Source organism: Ipomoea nil, unplaced genomic scaffold (genome assembly GCF_001879475.1).
Source record: "Ipomoea nil cultivar Tokyo-kokei standard unplaced genomic scaffold, Asagao_1.1 scaffold0179, whole genome shotgun sequence".
Taxonomy (NCBI): domain Eukaryota; kingdom Viridiplantae; phylum Streptophyta; class Magnoliopsida; order Solanales; family Convolvulaceae; genus Ipomoea; species Ipomoea nil.
The window spans coordinates 1,112,501-1,132,921 of NW_017616607.1; the positions used below are offsets into that span (position 1 = coordinate 1,112,501).

General features: G+C 43.7%; 1 protein-coding gene across 1 annotated transcript; it reads right to left on the reverse strand.

Annotated features, from left to right (window-relative positions):
* Positions 1-10,100: 10,100 nt before the first annotated feature.
* Positions 10,101-11,039, reverse strand: LOC109179341. Its single transcript, XM_019328847.1, has one exon. The coding sequence runs from the start codon at positions 11,037-11,039 to the stop codon at positions 10,101-10,103; it is 939 nt and encodes a 312-aa protein (XP_019184392.1).
* Between the last annotated feature and the right edge of the window lie 9,382 nt (positions 11,040-20,421).

Sequence of the window (20,421 nt, forward strand, 5' to 3'; positions counted from 1 at the left end):
AAGGATTATATAAACTGGAAATGAAAGGCTACTATGCCACGCTCACCCAGAGGAGAACGCACAAGATAACATCTGCATGATTCATAATCTAAAATCCATACATAACCAAAGTACTAAAGTCTATCCTTGGCACACAGACCATAACAACTCAAACATGGGCACTACACTAGCAGGTTCTAGACCGCGCTAACATCTATACATCACCTGAAAGAAACACATAAAAGATGAGACGACGCCCGGTCAGCGAATAATGTTGGTAACCCACCAATACATGTGAAATATCATACATAGATAGGATATATGTATGTAAAATCATTTGCGAAATGAAATATATATATATATATGTTCAAAACCAAGAACAGAAGTCAACACAAGACTCTAAGCACTCACAACAAGATAAGGGAACACATCCCAAGACCACACGAGATACAGCGACTCACAAGAACGGCTCAAGGTATAATCTACCATCACCCAGTAGATTAACACGCGACATGCATAACACAAGAGAATGAGGACACAACCAATGGCAAAACATGCCTAGGAAACACATGCCTTTGTGACTACACACGTCACAAGAAGAGAAACTCACAACAACGGCTACACAAGCCATCGTGACATCAGCCATCACGAATTGATATGCCATCCTTATGCCCGGTTCCAACCTTATGGCTACCCCCAACCTTATATCTAGTTCCAACCATTACCTCCAAGACCCCTGTACTTCTGAGTCTAACCTTTACCCTCCTGGGACCGTCGTCCCCCACCAACAAACCACCAACAACACCACCAATTCATAGTACACAAGGTACCGATCACACACACGGCGACACACGCCTCCCAATAAATACGTGAACCCGACACACAGGTCACAAAATCCATAATCACGTCATGGCCACCACGACGACCACTACCGTACCTTGGTGACTAATGCCCCATACCATTAATCGTGTAATCCAGGTACAGCCACACACACAACACCATCATAGGAATCAATCAACGGTTGACAACGAAGATATGAAACCATACTCAATCAAGGAATGGATCACAGTCCAACAACAACGATGAATAACACAAGTTATCATCAACCAATACGAATGTACAATCAACACACACGCTAGCATTTAAACACCGAACTAGCATGCTTATCAAACGGGTAAACCAAACGTAGTTCCGAAGAACACACAAGACTCATCTCGGTTCAACAAAAACACAATGTTGAACACTTAGCACGATTCAAGACACCAAAACCTGCATGGATTCCTACCATATAGTTCTAGACATACGAAACAGCAAGAAGACGCTCAAATAGTTCCACAAAAGAACATCGGGAAGTCAAACGACCAAATACCGAGTCAAAAGGATCACGGGAAACAAATCCCCCGACAACCTCATCATGTTCCCCGCGGGTTGACCCACGGGTAGACCCCCACCCGTGGTTCAGCCCGCGGGTACACACCACAATCCATATGTTCCCCGCGGGTGGGGCGGCGGGTATCATCATCGATGAATAACACAAGTTATCATCAACCAAACGGAAGGTACAAACCACGCACACGCTAGCATTAAGACAATAAACTAGCATGCTTAACAACGGAGAAACTCAAGATAGTTCCGAGGAACACACAAGACACCTCTTGGTCCAACGAAACACAATGTTGAACACTTTGCACGATTCAAGACACCAAAGTCCTATATGGATACCTACCATATAGTTCTAGACATACGAAACATCAAGAAGACACTCAAATAGTTCCACAAAAGAACATCGGGAATTCAAAGGACCAAATACTGAGTCAAAAGAATCACGGGGAACAAAGCCCATCACAACACCGCTTGTGTACCCGCGGGTGGACCCACGGGTAGCGCCCCACCGGTGGTTCCGCCCGCGGGAACACACTCCGAAAAGGCTCGTACCCGCGGGTAGGGCGACGGGTAGTGCCCCGCCCGCCGTTCCGCTCGCGGGTACAATCCTGTACCACAACAACACACTTCGCGGATTTTTGTCTCCAAACACAAATTCAAGTTCAAAACATGCCAAATCTCACCCAATACAACAAAATGACTTGAACCGTGGAAAATGCCAAGCAATGGCACAAAGGAACCCTAAACACAAGCTCTAGATATGCAATATCACAAGACAAATGCATAAACCCTCACATTTCATAGCAAAACACAAGTAGAATCCATGAAATCACATATAGGTAAGCAAAATAAGTTTTGTAGAGCATGGGTTACCTCTTGTAGACCAAAAAACTTCACTTTACACCACAACAAGCTCCCCACAAGGCTTACTTTCCAAACCCATTTCAAGATTAAACCAAAAGATCATAAAGATCCTACCTTTAAGAAAAAGACAACTAAGATGGAACCAAAAACACAAGATGAACTTAGATCTTACCCTCCTAGATGCCCAAATAAGTGAAAGGTTGAATCTTGGAAGCAAATCTTGGAATCTTGACAAGGGTCTCAACTTAGCTTGGAGAATAAGCTACACTTCTTTTCTAGAGAGAAGGTAAAGCTAATTTCTAGGAAATGTAAGGAATGAAATGAAGAAGTCTTCTAGGTTAGGTTACAATACTAACTCTTGGTGAAAAGACAAGAATACCCTTACTAACCTTTAGAAAGTGTAAGGAACAAGGGAACTCCCCTCAAAGCTCAAGGTACAACACAACTTTAAGGTTGACTAGTCAAATACTAGTCCTTGAGTATTAAAACTCAGGATTTTAGGAATTAATTCTCCAAATAAAATAGGATTAAGTATTCAATTAATCCATGGATTGAATGTGAATTTTTGGGGTGTCACATCCTCTCCCCCTTCAAAGAAGCTTCGTCCCCAAAGCTTGGATACGACGAATTAAAAGCAAACGGTGAAAGGAAGCGACATTGTGACAAGAAGTTCAAGAATAACTCTTTTGGTCAAAGACTCCCAAAAGAACTCACAAAGATTCCAAAGTAAAGAAGTATTCCAAAGCAAGAAAGAAGGCATTTCAAATTCAAGGATTGGCAATAACTTAACAAACGGATAGATTGAGCAATAAGAACTCTAGCCTCAACACAACCACCGACTTCTAGACAACAATCAAGAACAAGACAACTAACTCCGAACACCAACTATCAAGCTAGCTAAACAACAAGGCAGCAAGCAAGCACACAAAGCAAACAACAACCTACCACCAAACTAACAACGGCTAAAAAGGGAACAACAAGGAAAAAGGCGAACGGGATTACCACAACACAAGCTAGAACTCCTCACTCTCCGACTCCTCGGTCTCCTCAGACTCTTCTTCGTCTTCGTCTCTGCGGCTAGAATTGGCTTCAATCTGGTCCAACCTCTTATGCACTGCGACGAACTGTGCATTCATAAACGCGAAGCTTTCGGCGATCATGCTGTTCTGCTGACGAAGCAAGGTGACAATGCGCTCCTCATGCGCCATGACGTCATACTCTCTCTTCGTGCGAACTTCCTTCCTTCTCCGGTTTTCCTCACTGTCCGAATCACTTTCTTCAGCTTCGACAGCCTTCCGGTGCTCCCACTTCCTCTTCTTGGTCTGCTTCCTCCTCAACTTCTTCATCACCGCCCAAACTCTGGACTGCGAGGCTCAACTTCCCGGCAGGGATTCCAAGCTCAGCTGCTAACTCCGCCCGTTCATCAGGTGCTTTCCTTGCAACCTCCTCAAGCGTGATGTACTCACCATCATCCAACTGAAACAGATTGCAACTCCGGAGATTGGTGGTATCCAACACCATCTTTCCCACGGCCTTCGGGAGGCAACCGTCCACACTAACACCTTTCTTAACCAGGATCCAACTCAGCACCATCCCATATGGTAAGCTTTTCCGATTGTGATCCCGGCAAAACACCATGTGTTGCATCATCAAAGCAGGCAGGTTGAACTTAACCATGTTCTTGAGGCAAAAGGCAAAGGTGCACTCCAACTTACCAACAAACTGCTTTTGTTGTTATTAGGCAACAAACAATCCGACACCAACATAACCAAAATCCTTTGCTCCGCAGACAACCACTTCTTCTCCGGCCTAGAGGCTTGAGTGAAACCACTCGTACGGCCCAACAGATAGCTCAAATAGTCACGGTACCCCATGGTATCCATACTAATCTAAGAATGACCACTGTACTGAGCCACTCTGGTAGCAGACAAACTCAACAACTGAGCCAACCTCTTTTCAGATAACACAACCTTCACACCTCTCACCTTAGAGGTGATCTCCAACTTATCACCCTCCTTTGTCACAACTATGTGACGATAAAACTCTTTCACCAAACTCGGGTAAGTCTCGGCCCTTACGGCGAGAAACCCATCCAACAAACCTTGATACCTAAGCATATCCAACAAAGAACTATGAAAAGATTCCGGATCAAAAGCTTTACCTTCAAGGACAAGGTAATGGGTATCCACCCATTCCTCTTTTCTTGCCAAACTTGACCTTCTAGGCATGATTGAAAATTACCCAAAGCTCAACAAGAAGGACCCAAGGCTTCTCCTCTTTCTCCTCTCTCTCTCACTGCTCTCTCTCGCTCTCTCGCTCGGCTTCCCTCTCTCAGCAGCACAGCTCCGGCGGCGGCGAACGACAGCGGCGAAGGGCGGTGGCTCGGCGACGGGTAGGTGGTGGTGGCGGTTTGCAGGTGAAGCTACGGGGGTGGTGTTCGGCTACACTCACGGGTGGGAAGGGAAGAAAGGGGAAAGGGAAAAGGTAATTTGGAGATTTTAGGGATTTGGAAGAAATTGGGGAAAAAGATTATTTAATTTTGGGATTTGGGTATGGTGGGAATTTGTGGTTTAAATGAAATTAAAATTGGTTAAGTTCTAAGAAAGACAATTGGCTTAAGTGGTTTAGAGGTTAGGTTGATAAAGATTAGGTTTGGGTTCAAAACTCAAAGGTTACAATTAAACATTAAGCTTAGCTTTTAAGCTACACAAGGAAAAGGTTTTTGGTATGAATTTTGCTGTTTCCAAATTCAAAGAATACTTGGAAAATTTAGGGAGCTCACAAGGAATTGTTGTAAGAACAACCAAGTATAAAGATTGTAGAATTGACCCAAATCCCCAAAACTTGACAAGGATGGATTGCTAACTTCACAACGAAGCTTATATACCAAACTAAAGGAATCACTTAGCAAGAAGAGTCTACACTAAGCCTCAAAAGAATTGCTATCAAGAGAAAGCATACCAAAGATTGCCAAGCAAAAGACAACTAAGAGGCACAAGGTAACACTCAAGACAACAACGAACATGATGATTTTGGAAAAAGAAACAAGGATAGGCTAGAAGAAAGGGGTTACCTGCCACTTCATCCTCCATCAAGCCCTCCGACTCAGCCTGAGAATGCGCCATCACGAAAACCTTTCCAGGTGGCCTAGCTCCGACTGCTCCGCGACCAGAACTCCCTCCCGATGCTCCTCCGGCTCTCGGGGGAGGCGCCAACGCTCTCTGACTGGCAAGCTGGGGACACTCCGCGACTTTGTGACCACGATCCCCGCATCAGAAACACCTAAACGCTTGGCCATGGCAACCTTGGCCTACGTGCACCTTCCCACATCTTCGACAAACAACCGACTTAGCTTGATCCCGATGCTCCACCCTGATAGGTCCTTGAGAAGAAGATGACACTGCCCTGGCTGGAAAACTCGGTCGGGGCTTCTTGAAGGTGTAAGAACCTCCGCTCTCAACCCTCTTCCTAGCTAGCTCAAACGAACCCCTCTGAAGCTGCTGCATGAGATACAGATCCGCGGCACTCAGATACGCATCCTTAAGGGAACTTGGCTTACTCACCGTCAACGCTTTTCGTGCCTCATAATTCAGACTGGCAACGAAACGCTCTACCTTAGTAAGCTCCGTAGGAACAAGCATCCTCGCAAAGCGCGCCAACTCCAAGAACTTCTTGTGGTACTCGACCACAGATAACGATCCTTGCTGCAGATGAAGGAACTCATCAAACATGGCGGCTCACACATGCGCTGGGTAGAACCTCTCGCGCATTCTGTCCTTCAGCGCGGTCCAATCAAACCCAGGCTCTTCAAGGAAGGTCGGACCTTCGTGGACCCACCACAGATCAGCTTCTTGGCAGAAGTAGAACGTTGCCAGTTCTACTCTTCTCTCCTCGGGGCAACCCACAATGGTGAAGATCTTATCAAACACCCGTAGCCACTCTTCCAAGACTACCGGGTCTTCTTCGCCGGCGAAGGTTGGCGGCCGATGTCCCGACACTAGACGACCTACATCTCGGTGCTCAGCAGGGGGAGGAGGCGACACAGCTTGATTGTTGTTCAGCAAGGCTTCACTGAGCATCTGCATCATCTGCGTCAGCTGATGGAGATTCTGAGCGAGCTGCTTGTTCGTCGGGGTCTCCGGGGTGCGAGCGCGAGGACGAGGAGGCATCGCAAACTTCTACAACGACAACGAGGTTACCCAAAAGAGAGCAAACAAGCAAGAACAGAAAGCAACACACAGCTCACCGCGCAACCTAGAGTCCTAAGCCTAACACTTAGCTTCTTAAGGTCGCCTAGAGGTCTCAAAACACACTTAACCACTTAGAGAGTCTAGACTTAACCCTTCCTAGGCTCAAAACCAAGGCTCTGATACCAACTGTAACACCCCCCAAACAAGACCTATATAAAAGCCTTAACAGATGCAGATTAAACAACAAAACTAACACAGCGGAAGATAAAACGAAAACTGGATAAAAGAAATCCGAACGGGGTTTCACACCACGTCTACCAAACACGGTAAATGCAACGGCAAAAAATCTGCAAGTGTATACATCTATCCCAAAAACATCAATCTAAAACTACATTGGCGCACAGGCCACAAAACAAGGATCAAGGTACTAAGCTACCAGGCACTAGACATCGCGCTCGTCTAAACATCACCTGAAAGATACAAAGATAAACATTGGGACGACGCCCGGTCAGCGATAATTGCTGGTAACCCACCAATACCGTTAAGTATCATATATAGATAGATATAAGTTGTAAAACCATTTTCAAAACAGAATACATAAGTATATAAGTCAAAAGCCAAGAACAACGGCCAACACAAGACTCATCACTCTCAAAGATAACACGGGAACACATCTCAAACCACAAAGGTTGACCACAACGCAAAGGAATAAGACTCACCCAACGGCAAAACTTGCCAAAGCAACACATGCCTCCGTGACTACACACGTCACGAGAGAAGAATACACAACACCGGCTACACAAGCCCTCGCAATATCACCCATCACGAGTTGGTATGCCTTCCTTATGCCCTGTTCCAACCTTATGGCTACCCCCAACCTTGTTTCTTCTTTCCAACCATTACCTCCAGGACCCCTGTACTTCTTAGTCAAACCCTTTCCCTCTTGGGACCTTCGTCCCCCACTAACAAACCACCAACAAGACCACTAATTCATAGTAAACAAGGTACCATACACGACAACACATGCCCGGATAACACATGTTATCCCCCAAACACGTGAACCTTAGACAAAGGCCACAACTCCATAATCACGTCACGGCCACCACGAGGACCGCTGCAATACCTTGGTGACTAGTGTCCCATACCACTAATCGTTCAATCCAGGTAAAGCCACACACGCACCACAACTCAACAAGAGTTAAACAACGGATCACAACGAAGGTATGAAACATACTCAATCAAGGAATGGGTCACAGCCCAACAACATCAACGATGAATAACACAAGTTATCATCAACCAAACAGAAGGTACAAACCGCACACACTCTAGCATTAAGACAATAAACTACCATGCTTAACAACGGAGAAACTCAAGATAGTTCTGAGGAACACACAAGACACCTCTTGGTCCAACGAAACACAATGTTGAACTCTTAGCACGATTCAAGACACCAAAGTCCTACATGGATACCTACCATATAGTTCTAGACATACGAAACATCAAGAAGACACTCAAATAGTTCCACAAAAGAACATCGGGAAGTCAAAGGACCAAATACCGAGTCAAAAGAATCACGGGGAACAAAGCCCATCACAACACCGCTTGTGTACCCGCGGGTGGACCCACGGGTAGCGCCCCACCCGTGGTTCCGCTCGCGGGAACACACTCCCACAAGGCTCTTACCCGCGGGTAGGGCGACGGGTGGTGCCCCGCCCGTCGTTCCGCCCGCGGGTACAATCCTGTACCACAACAACACACTTCGAAGATTTTTGTCTCCAAGCACAAATTCAAATCCAAAACATGCCAAATCTCACCCAATACAACAAAATGACTTGAACCATGGAAAATGCCAAGCAATGGCACAAAGGAACCCTAAACACAAGCTCTAGATATGCAATATCACAAGACAAATGCATAAACCCTCACATTTCATAGCAAAACACAAGTAAAATCCAAGAAATCACATATAGGTAAGCAAAATAGGTTTTGTAGAGCATGGATTACCTCTTATAGACCAAAAGACTTCACTTTACACCACAACAAGCTCCCCACAAGGCTTACATTCCAAACCCACTTCAAGATTAAACCAAAAGATCATAAAGATCCTACCTTTAAGAAAAAGACAACTAAGATGGAACCGAAAACACAAGATGAACTTAGATCTTACCCTCTTAGATGCCCAAATAGGTGAAAGGTTGAATCTTAGAAGCAAATCTTGGAATCTTGACAAGGGTCTCAACTTAGCTTGGAGAATAAGCTACACTTCTTTTCTAGAGAGAAGGTAGTGCTAATTTCTAGGAAATGTAAGGAATGAAATGAAGAAGTCTTCTTTGTTAGGTTACAATACTAACTCTTGGTGAAAAGACAAGAATACCCTTACTAACCTTTAGAAAGTGTAAGGAACAAGGGAACTCCCCTCAAAGCTCAAGGTACAACACAACTTTAAGGTTGACTAGTCAAATACTAGTCCTTGAGTATTAAAAATCAGGATTTTAGGAATTAATTCTCTAAATAAAATAGGATTAATTATTCAATTAATCCATGGCTTGAATTTGGATTTTTGGGGTGTCACAATTCCCTCCTTCTTTGGTTTTCTTCGCTTTCCGAATCACTTTCCTCGGCCTCGGCAGCTTCCGGTGCTTCCACTTCTTCCTCATGGCCCGCTTCACCCTCATCTTCTTCATCACCTCCCAAACTCTGGACTGCGAGGTTTAACTTTCCAGCATGAATCTCAAGCTCAGCTGCCAACTCGGCTCTTTCTTCGGGGGATTTCCTTGCAACTTCCTCGAGAGTGATGTAATCACCATCATCCAACTGAAACAAGTTGCAACTTCGAAGATTGGTGGCATCCAACACCATCTTTCCCACGGGCTTCGGTATACAACCATCCACACTTACCCCCTTTCTGACAAGAATCCAGCTCAACACCATCCGATACGGTAGGCTCTTTCGGTTGTGATCACGGCAGAAAACCATATGTTGCAATATCAAAGCCGGCAGATTGAACTTGACCAATTCTTGAGACAGAAATCAAATGTGCACTCCAGCTTTCCCAACAACTGACTTTTGTTGTTATTGGGCAACAAACAATCTGATACCAGCATAACCAAGATCCTACCAGCATAACCAAGATCCTTTGCTCCGCGGACAATCACTTTTTCTCACATGCACCTTGGAGAAAGGGTTTTCTATAGATTTCCTATTCCCAAATTCAAAGAATACTTGGAGAAATTTAGGTGGTTCTCAAAAAGAAAGGGTTGCAAGAATATCCGAGTGCAAAGGTTATGGAATTAACTCAAACATGACTCATTCAAGAATAAACAACTAATTCCACGACGAAGCTTGCTCATAAAACTAAGAGAATCATTCATCAAGAAAGGCTTACACTTAAATCCAAAAGAATCATTTATTATGGGAAAATCATGGCAAGGATAGCAAAGCAACTCAAGTAGACGACGAAGAAACACAAGACAACACACAAGACAACAAGGAACAAGATGCGTTCTAAAGATAAGGGTAGGCTGGAAAGGGATTACCTACTAGCTCCTCCTCCACTAGGCCCTCGGTCTCCGCCTGCGAACGCCCCATCACGAAGACTCTCCCCGATGGCCTGGCACCGGCTGCTCCACGGCTCAAGCTACCTCCTGCGGCTCCTCCGGCTCCTGAGGGTGGTGGCAACAACCTCTAATTGGCTTGCTGGGGACACTCGACGACCTTGTGACCCCTATCTCCGCAACGAAAGCACTTAAACGTCTGGCCATGACAATCTTGTCCCACATGCACCTTCCTATATCTACAAAAAGGGAACACCTTGGCTTGATTTCCTTGCTCCATCCGGTTGGGTCCTTGGGTTGGAGATGATGCATTCGTAGCTTGAAAACTTGGCTTAGGCTTCTTGAAGCTGGAAGGGCCTCCACTCTCGGTCCTCTTTCTAGCAAGCTCATAAGACCCTTGTTGAAGCTGCTGAACACGGTACAGATCCGCAACACTCAGATATGCATCCTTCAAAGAACTCGGCCTACTCACGGTCAAGGTCTTTCGTGCCTCATAATTCAAGCCAGTAACGAATTTCTCAACCTTGGTGAGCTCTGAAGGCACAAGAATCCGAGCGAAACGCGCTAACTCAATAAACTTCTTGAGGTACTCGACCACTGACAGAGATCCTTGTTGTAGATGGAGGAATTCCTCGTACATCGCAGCTCGCACGTGTGCCGGATAAAACCTCTCGCGCATCCTATCCTTAAGCGCAGACCAATCGAACCCAGGCTCCTCAAGGTAGGCCGAACCTTCATGAATCCACCACAGATCAGCCTCATGACAGAAATAGAACGTTTCCAGTTCTACCCTCCGCTCCTCGGGACAACCCACCACCGATAAGATGTTATCGAACACTCTCATCCATTCCTCCAAAACTACCGGGTCTTCATCACCCGCGAAATTCGGTGGTCTGTGACCTGACACCAAACGACCCATGTCCCTGTGCCCAGCAGATTGAGGACGTGCCACGGGATGGTTGTTGTTCAGCAACGCCTCGCTAAGAGTCTGCATCGTCTGCATCAACTGCTGTAGGTTCTGGGCAAGCTGCTCATTCGTCGGGGTACGCGCACGTGGACGAGGAGGCATCGCAAAGCTTCTACAACAACAACACGGTTACCAAAAAGACAACAAACATGCAAACAACTATAAACAACGCTCAAACCTAGGCTCAAACCTAGGCTCTGATACCAACTGTAACACCCCCTAATTTCCATGTTAATTTAAGCCTTAAACATGCAGATAACAAATCAAAACATCAAACACAGCGGACGACTGAAAAAGGATTATATAAACTGGAAATGAGAGGCTGCTATGCCACGCTCATCCAGAGGTGAATACACAGGCTAACATCTGCATGATTCATAATCTAAAATCCATGCATAACCAATGTACTAAAGTCTATCCTTGGCACACAGGCCATAACAACTCAAACATGGGAACTACACTAGCAGGTTCTAGACCGCGCTCACGCCTATACATCACCTGAAAGAAACACATAAAATATGGGACGACGCCCGGTCAGCGAATAATGCTGGTAACCCACCAATACATGTGAAATATCATACATAGATAGGATATATGTATGTAAAATCATTTGCGAAACGGAATATACATATATATGTTCAAAACCAAGAGCAGAAGTCAACACAAGACTCTAAGCACTCACAACAAGATAAGGGAACACATCCCAAGACCACACGAGATACAACGATTCACAAGAACGGCTCAAGGTATAATCTACCATCACCCAGTAGATTAACACGCGACATGCATAACACAAGAGAATGAGGACACAACCAATGGCAAAACATGCCTAGGCAACACATGCCTTTGTGACTACACACATCACAAGAAGAGAAACTCACAACAACGGCTACACAAGCCATCGTGACATCAGCCATCACGAATTGATATGCCATCCTTATGCCCGGTTCTAACCTTATGGCTACCCCCAACCTTATATCTAGTTCCAACCATTACCTCCAAGACCCCTGTACTTCTGAGTCCAACCTTTTCCCTCCTGGGACCGTCGTCCCCCACCAACAAACCACCAACAACACCACCAATTCATAGTACACAAGATACGGATCACACACACGGCGACACACGCCTCCCAATAAATACGTGAACCCGACACACAGGTCACAAAATCCATAATCACGTCATGGCCACCACGAGGAGCACTACCATACCTTGGTGACTAATTCCCCATACCATTAATCGTGTAATCCAGGTACAGCCACACACACAACACCGTCATAGGAATCAATCAACGGATCACAACGAAGATATGAAACCATACTCAATCAACGAATGGATCACAGTCCAACAACAATGATGAATATCACCCAACAACACACACGCTAGCATTTAAACACCGAACTAGCATGCTTATCAAACGGGTAAACCAAACGTAGTTCCGAAGAACACAAAAGACTCATCTTGGTTCAACGAAACACAATATTGAACACTTAGCACGATTCAAGACACCCAAACCTACATTGGTTCCTACCATATAGTTCTAGACATATGAAACATCAAGAAGACGCTCAAATAGTTCCACAAAAGAACATCGGGAAGTCAAAAGACCAAATACCTGGTCAATAGGATCACGGGGAACAAATCCCCCGACAACCTCATCATGTTCCCAGCGGGTAGACCCCCACCCGTGGTTCCGCCCGCGGGTACACACCCACAAGCCATATGTTCCCCGCGGGTGGGGCGGCGGGTAGGCCACTGCCCGCCGTTCCGCCCGCGGGTACACTCCTGTTCCCAAAATAATCCTTTCAGGGATTTTCAACACCAAGGTCAAATTCAAGTCCAAAACATGCCAAATCTCACCAAATACAACAAAATGACTTGAATCAAAGGAATAGTCAAGGAATGGCACACATGAACCCTAAACACAAGCTCTAGATATGCATTTTCACAAGACAATGCATAAACACTCACATATCATAGCAAAATCACATGTAGAATCCAAGAAATCATCATATAGGTAAGCAAAAAAGATTTTGTAGAGCATGGGTTACCGCTTGTAGACAAAAACCTTCACTTAACACTTCACCAAGCTCCTACTAAGGCTCACCTTCCAAACCCACTTCAAGAACACACCAAAAGATCATAAAGATCCCATCTTTAAGAAATGACACCTTATAAAACACTAAAAACACAAAATGAACATAGATCTTACCCTCATAGATGCTCATATGTATGAAATGTAGAATCTTGGAGACAACCTTTGAAGATTTGACAAAGCTCCAACTTGGCTTGGAAGAAAAGCTATCTAACTTTTAGAGAGAAGGTAGAGCTCAAGTTTGGAAAGTGTAAGGAGAAAGACTGAGGAGTGTCTACTAGGTTAGCTTGCATTACTAACACAAGGTGAAATGTCATGAATACCCTTACTAAAATGAAGAGGTGTAAGGGAACAAGGGAACTACTCACAAGGCTTAAGGTACAACCTTGACTTTTTGGGTTGACTAGTCAATTACTAGTCCCCGACTATTGAATTTTCAGGAATTTAAGGAATTAAATTACCAATTTGTTTAGGATTAATTACACAGTTAATCCCTTAATTGAATTTGGATTACGGGGTGTTACAAGCCCAATTGGTGGACCACGGCCCCTTCGGTGGACTGCAGCCCTACACACCGTTGGCGAGCCTAATCGGTTGACCGCAGCCCATGTAAGACCAATTTGACCACAACAAATATTGGGGAGTCATGCACATATAACACATAGCAAGCACATGCAATCCACAATAACATATTGGGAAAGGGGAGAAAACGTATAACGAAACTTATGTGTGGTTATTCACATACTAGGAATAATCATAAGGGGTTCGTACATCTTTCACCTAGGTCAACGGGGTACCAATTCAACTAGAATACAATACAAAAAACTCTTTTATGCTACGAACGATACCCGGAACATCAAACTTAAACTTAGGCACGACAAACGAAACCCGTTGGGACACCACGAGGGTCGGGGAGACATCAAACGGGGAAGCCAACATCCCGAGGTGGGGAAAACCAGCGGGTGGACGGCGGGTGGAGGACCACCCGCCGGCTGCAAGAAACTGGGCAGCGGGTGCCCGGTGGGCAGTCGTGTGCCCGCTGCTGGCGACGCCAAAATGGGCACCGGGTAGTGGTGGGTCCCCCTACCCCCACCTACCCCCCACTGACTCCTTTTCATTATTTGAGTCCCGTGATCTTTTGTGGAACCTGAAACCATGTTTAGACACTTTTAAACACGAACGATGACACCACGTGTGTAACACCCCGAAATTTTGAAACTTTTGAAACTTATAAAAAAAAGGTAAATTCTCATTAAATCCCAAAACTAAACATAAGAGTGTGGGGTGCTATGCCACATCTGAGTTGGAGAACTCAGATGCACAGGATAAACTGACTAAATATCCTCAATACATAATCATGGCACGCAGGCCGAAAGGAAAACTAACTAATCTACGTTTCGGATCTCTAGTGCGCTCCGGGGTCTACTCATCTGTGCCTGAAAACCAAATATATCTGTTCAGCGAGAGCTGCTGGTAACCCACTCCAACGCGTTGAAATACATTATAGATAGATATATATAGGTATACGAAAATCATTTTGAAGCAGGAAGATATATACTTAAGAGACTCTAGCTTTAAAACCAGGAATAAACTCAGCAGATATGGACAGGCACATTAATCAATGATAAACAGTTAAGTAGAGTGAGCATCATAAGGAATACGTATCTAAGGTCACAGATCACTTTTCAATTCAAACACATCATTATCCAAACACCATTCATATCACATAATTATTGATGGCACCACGGGACCAATCGCAAGCCCCGAACAAGAGGGTTAATGCTTATAGCATTAACACGGCCCCGCAACACCCTACCTCAGTACCGCGGTATGAGGGGAGTTGATCGCAACCAACCCTTTGAGAACTGCTGACGAACTCAACGTCGGACCACAATCCTACACACCGCTGACGCGCACAGTCGGTGGACTGTGATCCCCATTACAAGGGGGGACTTACGACCCTACACACCGTTGATGCGTACAGTCGGTGGACCGTAGCGGATCAAGCCCTACACACCGCTGAGTGACTCAGTCGGTGGGTGAAGATCCTCGGAGACTACGACCCTACACACCGCCCGGCGCGTCCAGGTCGGTGGGTCATAGCACCGACGCCCATGTGGACCTCAGCCCAAGAAGTGAATCAATTCGGCCTTAGCCAACTTCTGAACCTCAGCTCAGGAACAATCCATTCGGCCTTCAGCCAACTTCCGAACCATAGTCCGGGAACAATCCATTCGGCCTTCAGCCGACTTCCGAACCTTAGCCCGGGAACATCCAATTTGATCTTAACCAAAATGGGGGATCATGCATCACATAACACATAGGAGCACGTAGTAGCATATTGGGAGGGAAAGGCATATAAATAAACTTACTTGTGATCATTCACATACTAAAAATAGTCCTACGGGGTTCATACAACTTCCACCTAGGTCAACGGGTTACCGATTCAACTAGCATGCAAGTCCTATGACTCTTTTATCTTACGAATGGCACCCGAAATATCAAACTAGACTCAAGAACGACAAACGAGGTCCGTTGGGACACCATGGGGGATCGGGAAACATCAAACGGGGGAGCCGAAGACCCGGGGTGGGTACGGACCAGCGGGTAGCCGGTGGGTGGGGGTCACCCGCCGGCTACCCGTCGAAGATCACTGTTCGGGCAGCGGGTTGCCGGCGGGCAGGCAGCTGCCCGGCGGTGATCTTTGGGCAGCGGGTAGGTGGCGGGTTCCCCTACCCCCATTACCTCCCACTGACTCTTTTATCATAATTACGTCCCGGGATCCATTGTGGAACCCGAAACCATGCTTAGAGACTTTTAAACGCAATTATCGACACCACGTAGGCAATTAACGGATCAAAAGCAAGAATCACGTATAACTCATCTTATTATGACTTTTAAACATAAACAACACCCGAACAAGCGAATTCCCACCCAAATATATGTCAAGAACATTATAACACAAATTCCCAGTCCACCCTAAGTCTCTAATCCCCCCCAAATCATCAAAATCACAATTTATCTTTAACATCAAGAAATATCAAGATTTATCAAGAATCATCACATCAATATTTAGAACCTCTTTTCAACATCAAGATCGTCAAGATTATCAAGAATACACATAAATCATCTTATCAATCATCAAGAATATATCACAAATAGCATAGAGGAATTAATCCAGACACAAGCATATAGAAGGAGGCTAAGGAAGGCGACTATAGCGAAGAAAATAGGTTTTGTTGAGACATGGGTTACCTCTTAGCCTTAATTAATCCTCCCTTGGCTGTTAAGGTTCTTCCCTAAAATTTCCATCCGCTTGATCTCCCTAGGCTCGGTGGTGGGGAATCTCCCGGGAATATTTTCGTGTAGTATAACTATGGGTGGTAAGGTTTCTAATCGCTTTCTAATCCCCTATTTATAGAATCAGGAATCCTAATCATAATCTGAATAATATAGGCCTACTTTCTTTATTCGTAATAGATATATAGGTCTAGGATTCCTAATTAGAATTTGACTAGTAAAAGGTTTACCCTCTTTATTTCTAATTGGCTTAAAACTCTAGTTTAGGAAAGGGTCCACAATCCATGGTGGACCACATTAATTAATGAAAGGGAATCCTAATCAAATTAAGTCATTTTTAATTATTATTAACGGAATTAATTAAATAGTTAATTCGGGATTGAACGCCGTAACACGGGGTGTTACAACGTGGTTCAAAACCAAGAATCAAATAATGGATCAAAACCAAGAATCATATTGAACATATCCTAACATGACTTCTAAACATAATCAACCCCCGAACATGCGAAATCCCACCCAAATATATCAAGAACATCACAATACGAAATTCCCAATTTAACCTAGGGCTCTAATCATATTAAATCATAAAATCATACTTTATATTTAAAATCAAGAACATCAAGATTTATCAAGAACCATACACAATTATCAAGAACCTCTTATAATCATCAAGATTATCAAGATCAACACATAAGATCATCTCATCAATCATCAAGATCATATTATAATCATCATAAAAGATTCATCAAGACACAAGCATAGAAAAGGAGCCAAAGAAGAAGATTATAGCAAAGAAAATATGTTTTGTTGAGACAAGGGTTACCTCTTAGCCTTAATTAAATTCCTTGGCTATTAAGGTTCTTTCTCTAAGATCTCTTCTTCTTGATTTCTCCTACGTTGGTGATAAGAGGATTCTTGGGAATTCTTGTGTGGTGATATCTATTGTGGTGTGAATTCTAGGTGCCTCCTATGCCCCTATTTAAATATCCAAGAGTCCTAATTAGGGTCTGAATGGTATGGTTTTTCTAGTTCTATTTCTTATAGGACTAGTGGGTTTGTTTAGGGACAAGGTTCCATAGTCTATGGTGGGCTCTTCCTGATTAATTAATAGAATTTAATTCTCTTTTTAGGGTAAGTAATTAAATAATAAATTGGTTTAGAGGCCGTAACACGAGGTGTTACACCCCCACTTACCCCCCAATGATACACATGCAACTTTATGGCTCCGGGATCCCTTGTGGAACTCGAAACCATGTCCAAACACATTCAAACACATAATGACCACACCACATATTCAATCAATCGGAATTAAACTAGGAATCACACCAAATACTTCCTAACACGATTGCTAAACATGCCATGACTCAACACCCGATCATGCAAATTCCCACCCATACATACCAAGAATAACATAATACAAATTCCACGTTATTACCCTAGGGCTCTAGACATAATCAAAATACCAGATCATCCATACAATTTATCATAGTATCAAGAACATCAAGATTATCACATAAGCTTCAAGATTAACACATAAACATCAAGATTATTATATAAACACCATATAAACCCTAGGCAAAGCTCTATCAAGACTCAAGCACACAATCGTATATCAAAGGAACCAATGAATAAGATATAGCGAGGAAAATAGGTTTTGTTGATACATGGGTTACCTCTTAGCCTTAATTAACCCTCCCTTGGCTATTAAGGTTCTTCCCTAAGATTTCCACCCGATTGATCTCCGTAGGCTTGGTGGTGGGGAATCTCTTGGGAATAATTTCGTGTAATATAACTATGGGTGGTAAGGGTTCTAATTGCTTTCTAACCCCCTATTTATAGAACCAGGAATCCTAATCAGAATCTGAATAGTAAAGGCCTACTTTCTTTATCCCTAATAGATATATAGGTCTAGGATTCCTAATTAGAATCTGACTAGTAAAAGGTCTACTCTCTTTATTCCTAATAGCCTTAAGACTCTAGTTCAGGCAAGGGTCCACGATCCATGGTAGATCACATTAATTAATTAGATGAAATCCTAACCAAATTAAATCCTATTTAATTATTATTAAAGGAATTAATTAAATAATTAATCCGGGATTAAACGCCATAACATGGGGTGTTACAGAAGCTGCTTTCTTTGAAATTTAAATGGAAGTCTTGGGTCTGAAGGAGTCAAAGATAGTCTTGGTATCAACACATTTGTACCTGCGTTGTTGCCACATAGGATTTGTGCCTCAATAACATGATTTCCCAATTGTGTTACTACCAACCTTGTACCAATGCATAGTGTAACACCCCAAATTTTCAGGACATTTAAAACTTATAAAATAAAGGTGAAATCTCATTAATTCAAAACGTAACATAAAGAGTATGGGGTGCTATGCCACACCTGAGCTAGAGAACTCAGGTGCACAGGCCAACTAACTAATATCCTTAACAAAGTAAATGCATAACATGGCACGCAGGCCAAAAGGGAACTATCCACTTCTACGTTCCAAGATCTAGCGCGCTCCAGTGACTTATTCTTCTGTGTCTGAAAGCCAAATATATCTGTTCAGCGAGAGATGCTGGTAACCCACTCCAACGCGTTGAAATACAATACATATATATAGATACATAGATATATGAAAAGACATTTCGAAGTATGAAGATATATCCTAAGAGACTCTAGCTGTCAAATCAGGGGACCGACTCGACAAATAGGGGTACACACAATTTGCAGTCATAACCAAGTATATACGATTCTCGACATAGGGCACAGTTGTAAATAAACGCAACCAATAATCACAATTAAACATGTATAGTTTACTAGCAAGAATCCTATGGTCATGTTTCCATAACAGTCACAACATCAATCCTTCTTATCTCATCATATAGCACACCTTGTTGGCGCCACAGGACCAATCGCATGCCCATACATGAGGGTCAGCGCATATAGCTCTGACACGGCCCCGCAGCACCCTGCCCCGTCTCACAATACGGAGGGGTCTGTAACACCCCGTGTTACGACCTTTAATCTTGGATTAATTATTTAATTAATCCCGCTAATAATAATTAAATATGATTAATTAAGTTAAGTTCCCCTTTAATTAATGGGGTCCACCATGAACCGTAGACCCTTGCCTAAATTAGAGGCTTAAGTCTATTAGGAATAAAGATAGTAAACCTTTTACTATTCAGATTGTGATTAGGATCCGCTCAAATTAATATGGACCCTTATCCCTAAAGCGAGTCCCTGAATCCTATAAGGAATAGGATTAGTAAACCCATACCATTCAGGCCCTAATTAGGAGTCTTAAATATATAAATAAAGAACTTAGGAGACACCCAGAACGCCCACACGCATAAACGCCCATCACCCCAGGAGAGCTCCAAGAATCCCCTTAGAAGAAATCAAGAAAGCAAGAAAGCTTAAAGAAAGATCCTTCATAGCCAAGGAATTAATTAAGGCTAAGAGGTAACCCATGTCTCAACAAAACCTATTTTCATAGCTATGATTTCCCCTTAGGGTTTCCCCCATATTATTGTGAATGGCGAAATTATGGTAATTATTATTGATGTTGATTTGATGATTCCATGGGGAATCTTGATAATCTCGATATTGGGAGTTTCTTGATAATTATGATGTTCTTGATGATTAATTGGGATTTTGATGATTATGTGTTGTTCTTGATGATTATGATGTTCTTGGTGATTAATTGGCATCCTCAATGTTTATGTGTTATTCTTACCGAATCTTGCAATTAGAAGATGAATCGCATTCTTGTTGATATAAAAATAATTAGAACCCTAGGTTGTATCGTATGTTATTATTCTTGGGTTATCGGGTGGGGAAATCACATGTTTGGGTGTGGATTAGGATTAGAAAAGCATGATAGGTTATGTGCCGTTCGTTTATCGTATTTGATCCGTTAATTGTCTATGTGTTGTCGTTAATTACGTTGAAAAGTGTCTAAGCATGGTTTCGGGTTCCACAACGGTTCCCGGGACGAAAACTTGATGAAAGAGTCAGTGGGGGGTAGGTGGGGGGTAGGGGACCCGCCACCTACCCACGGCCGAGAACACTGTTCCGGCAGCGGGCAGCAGGCGGGC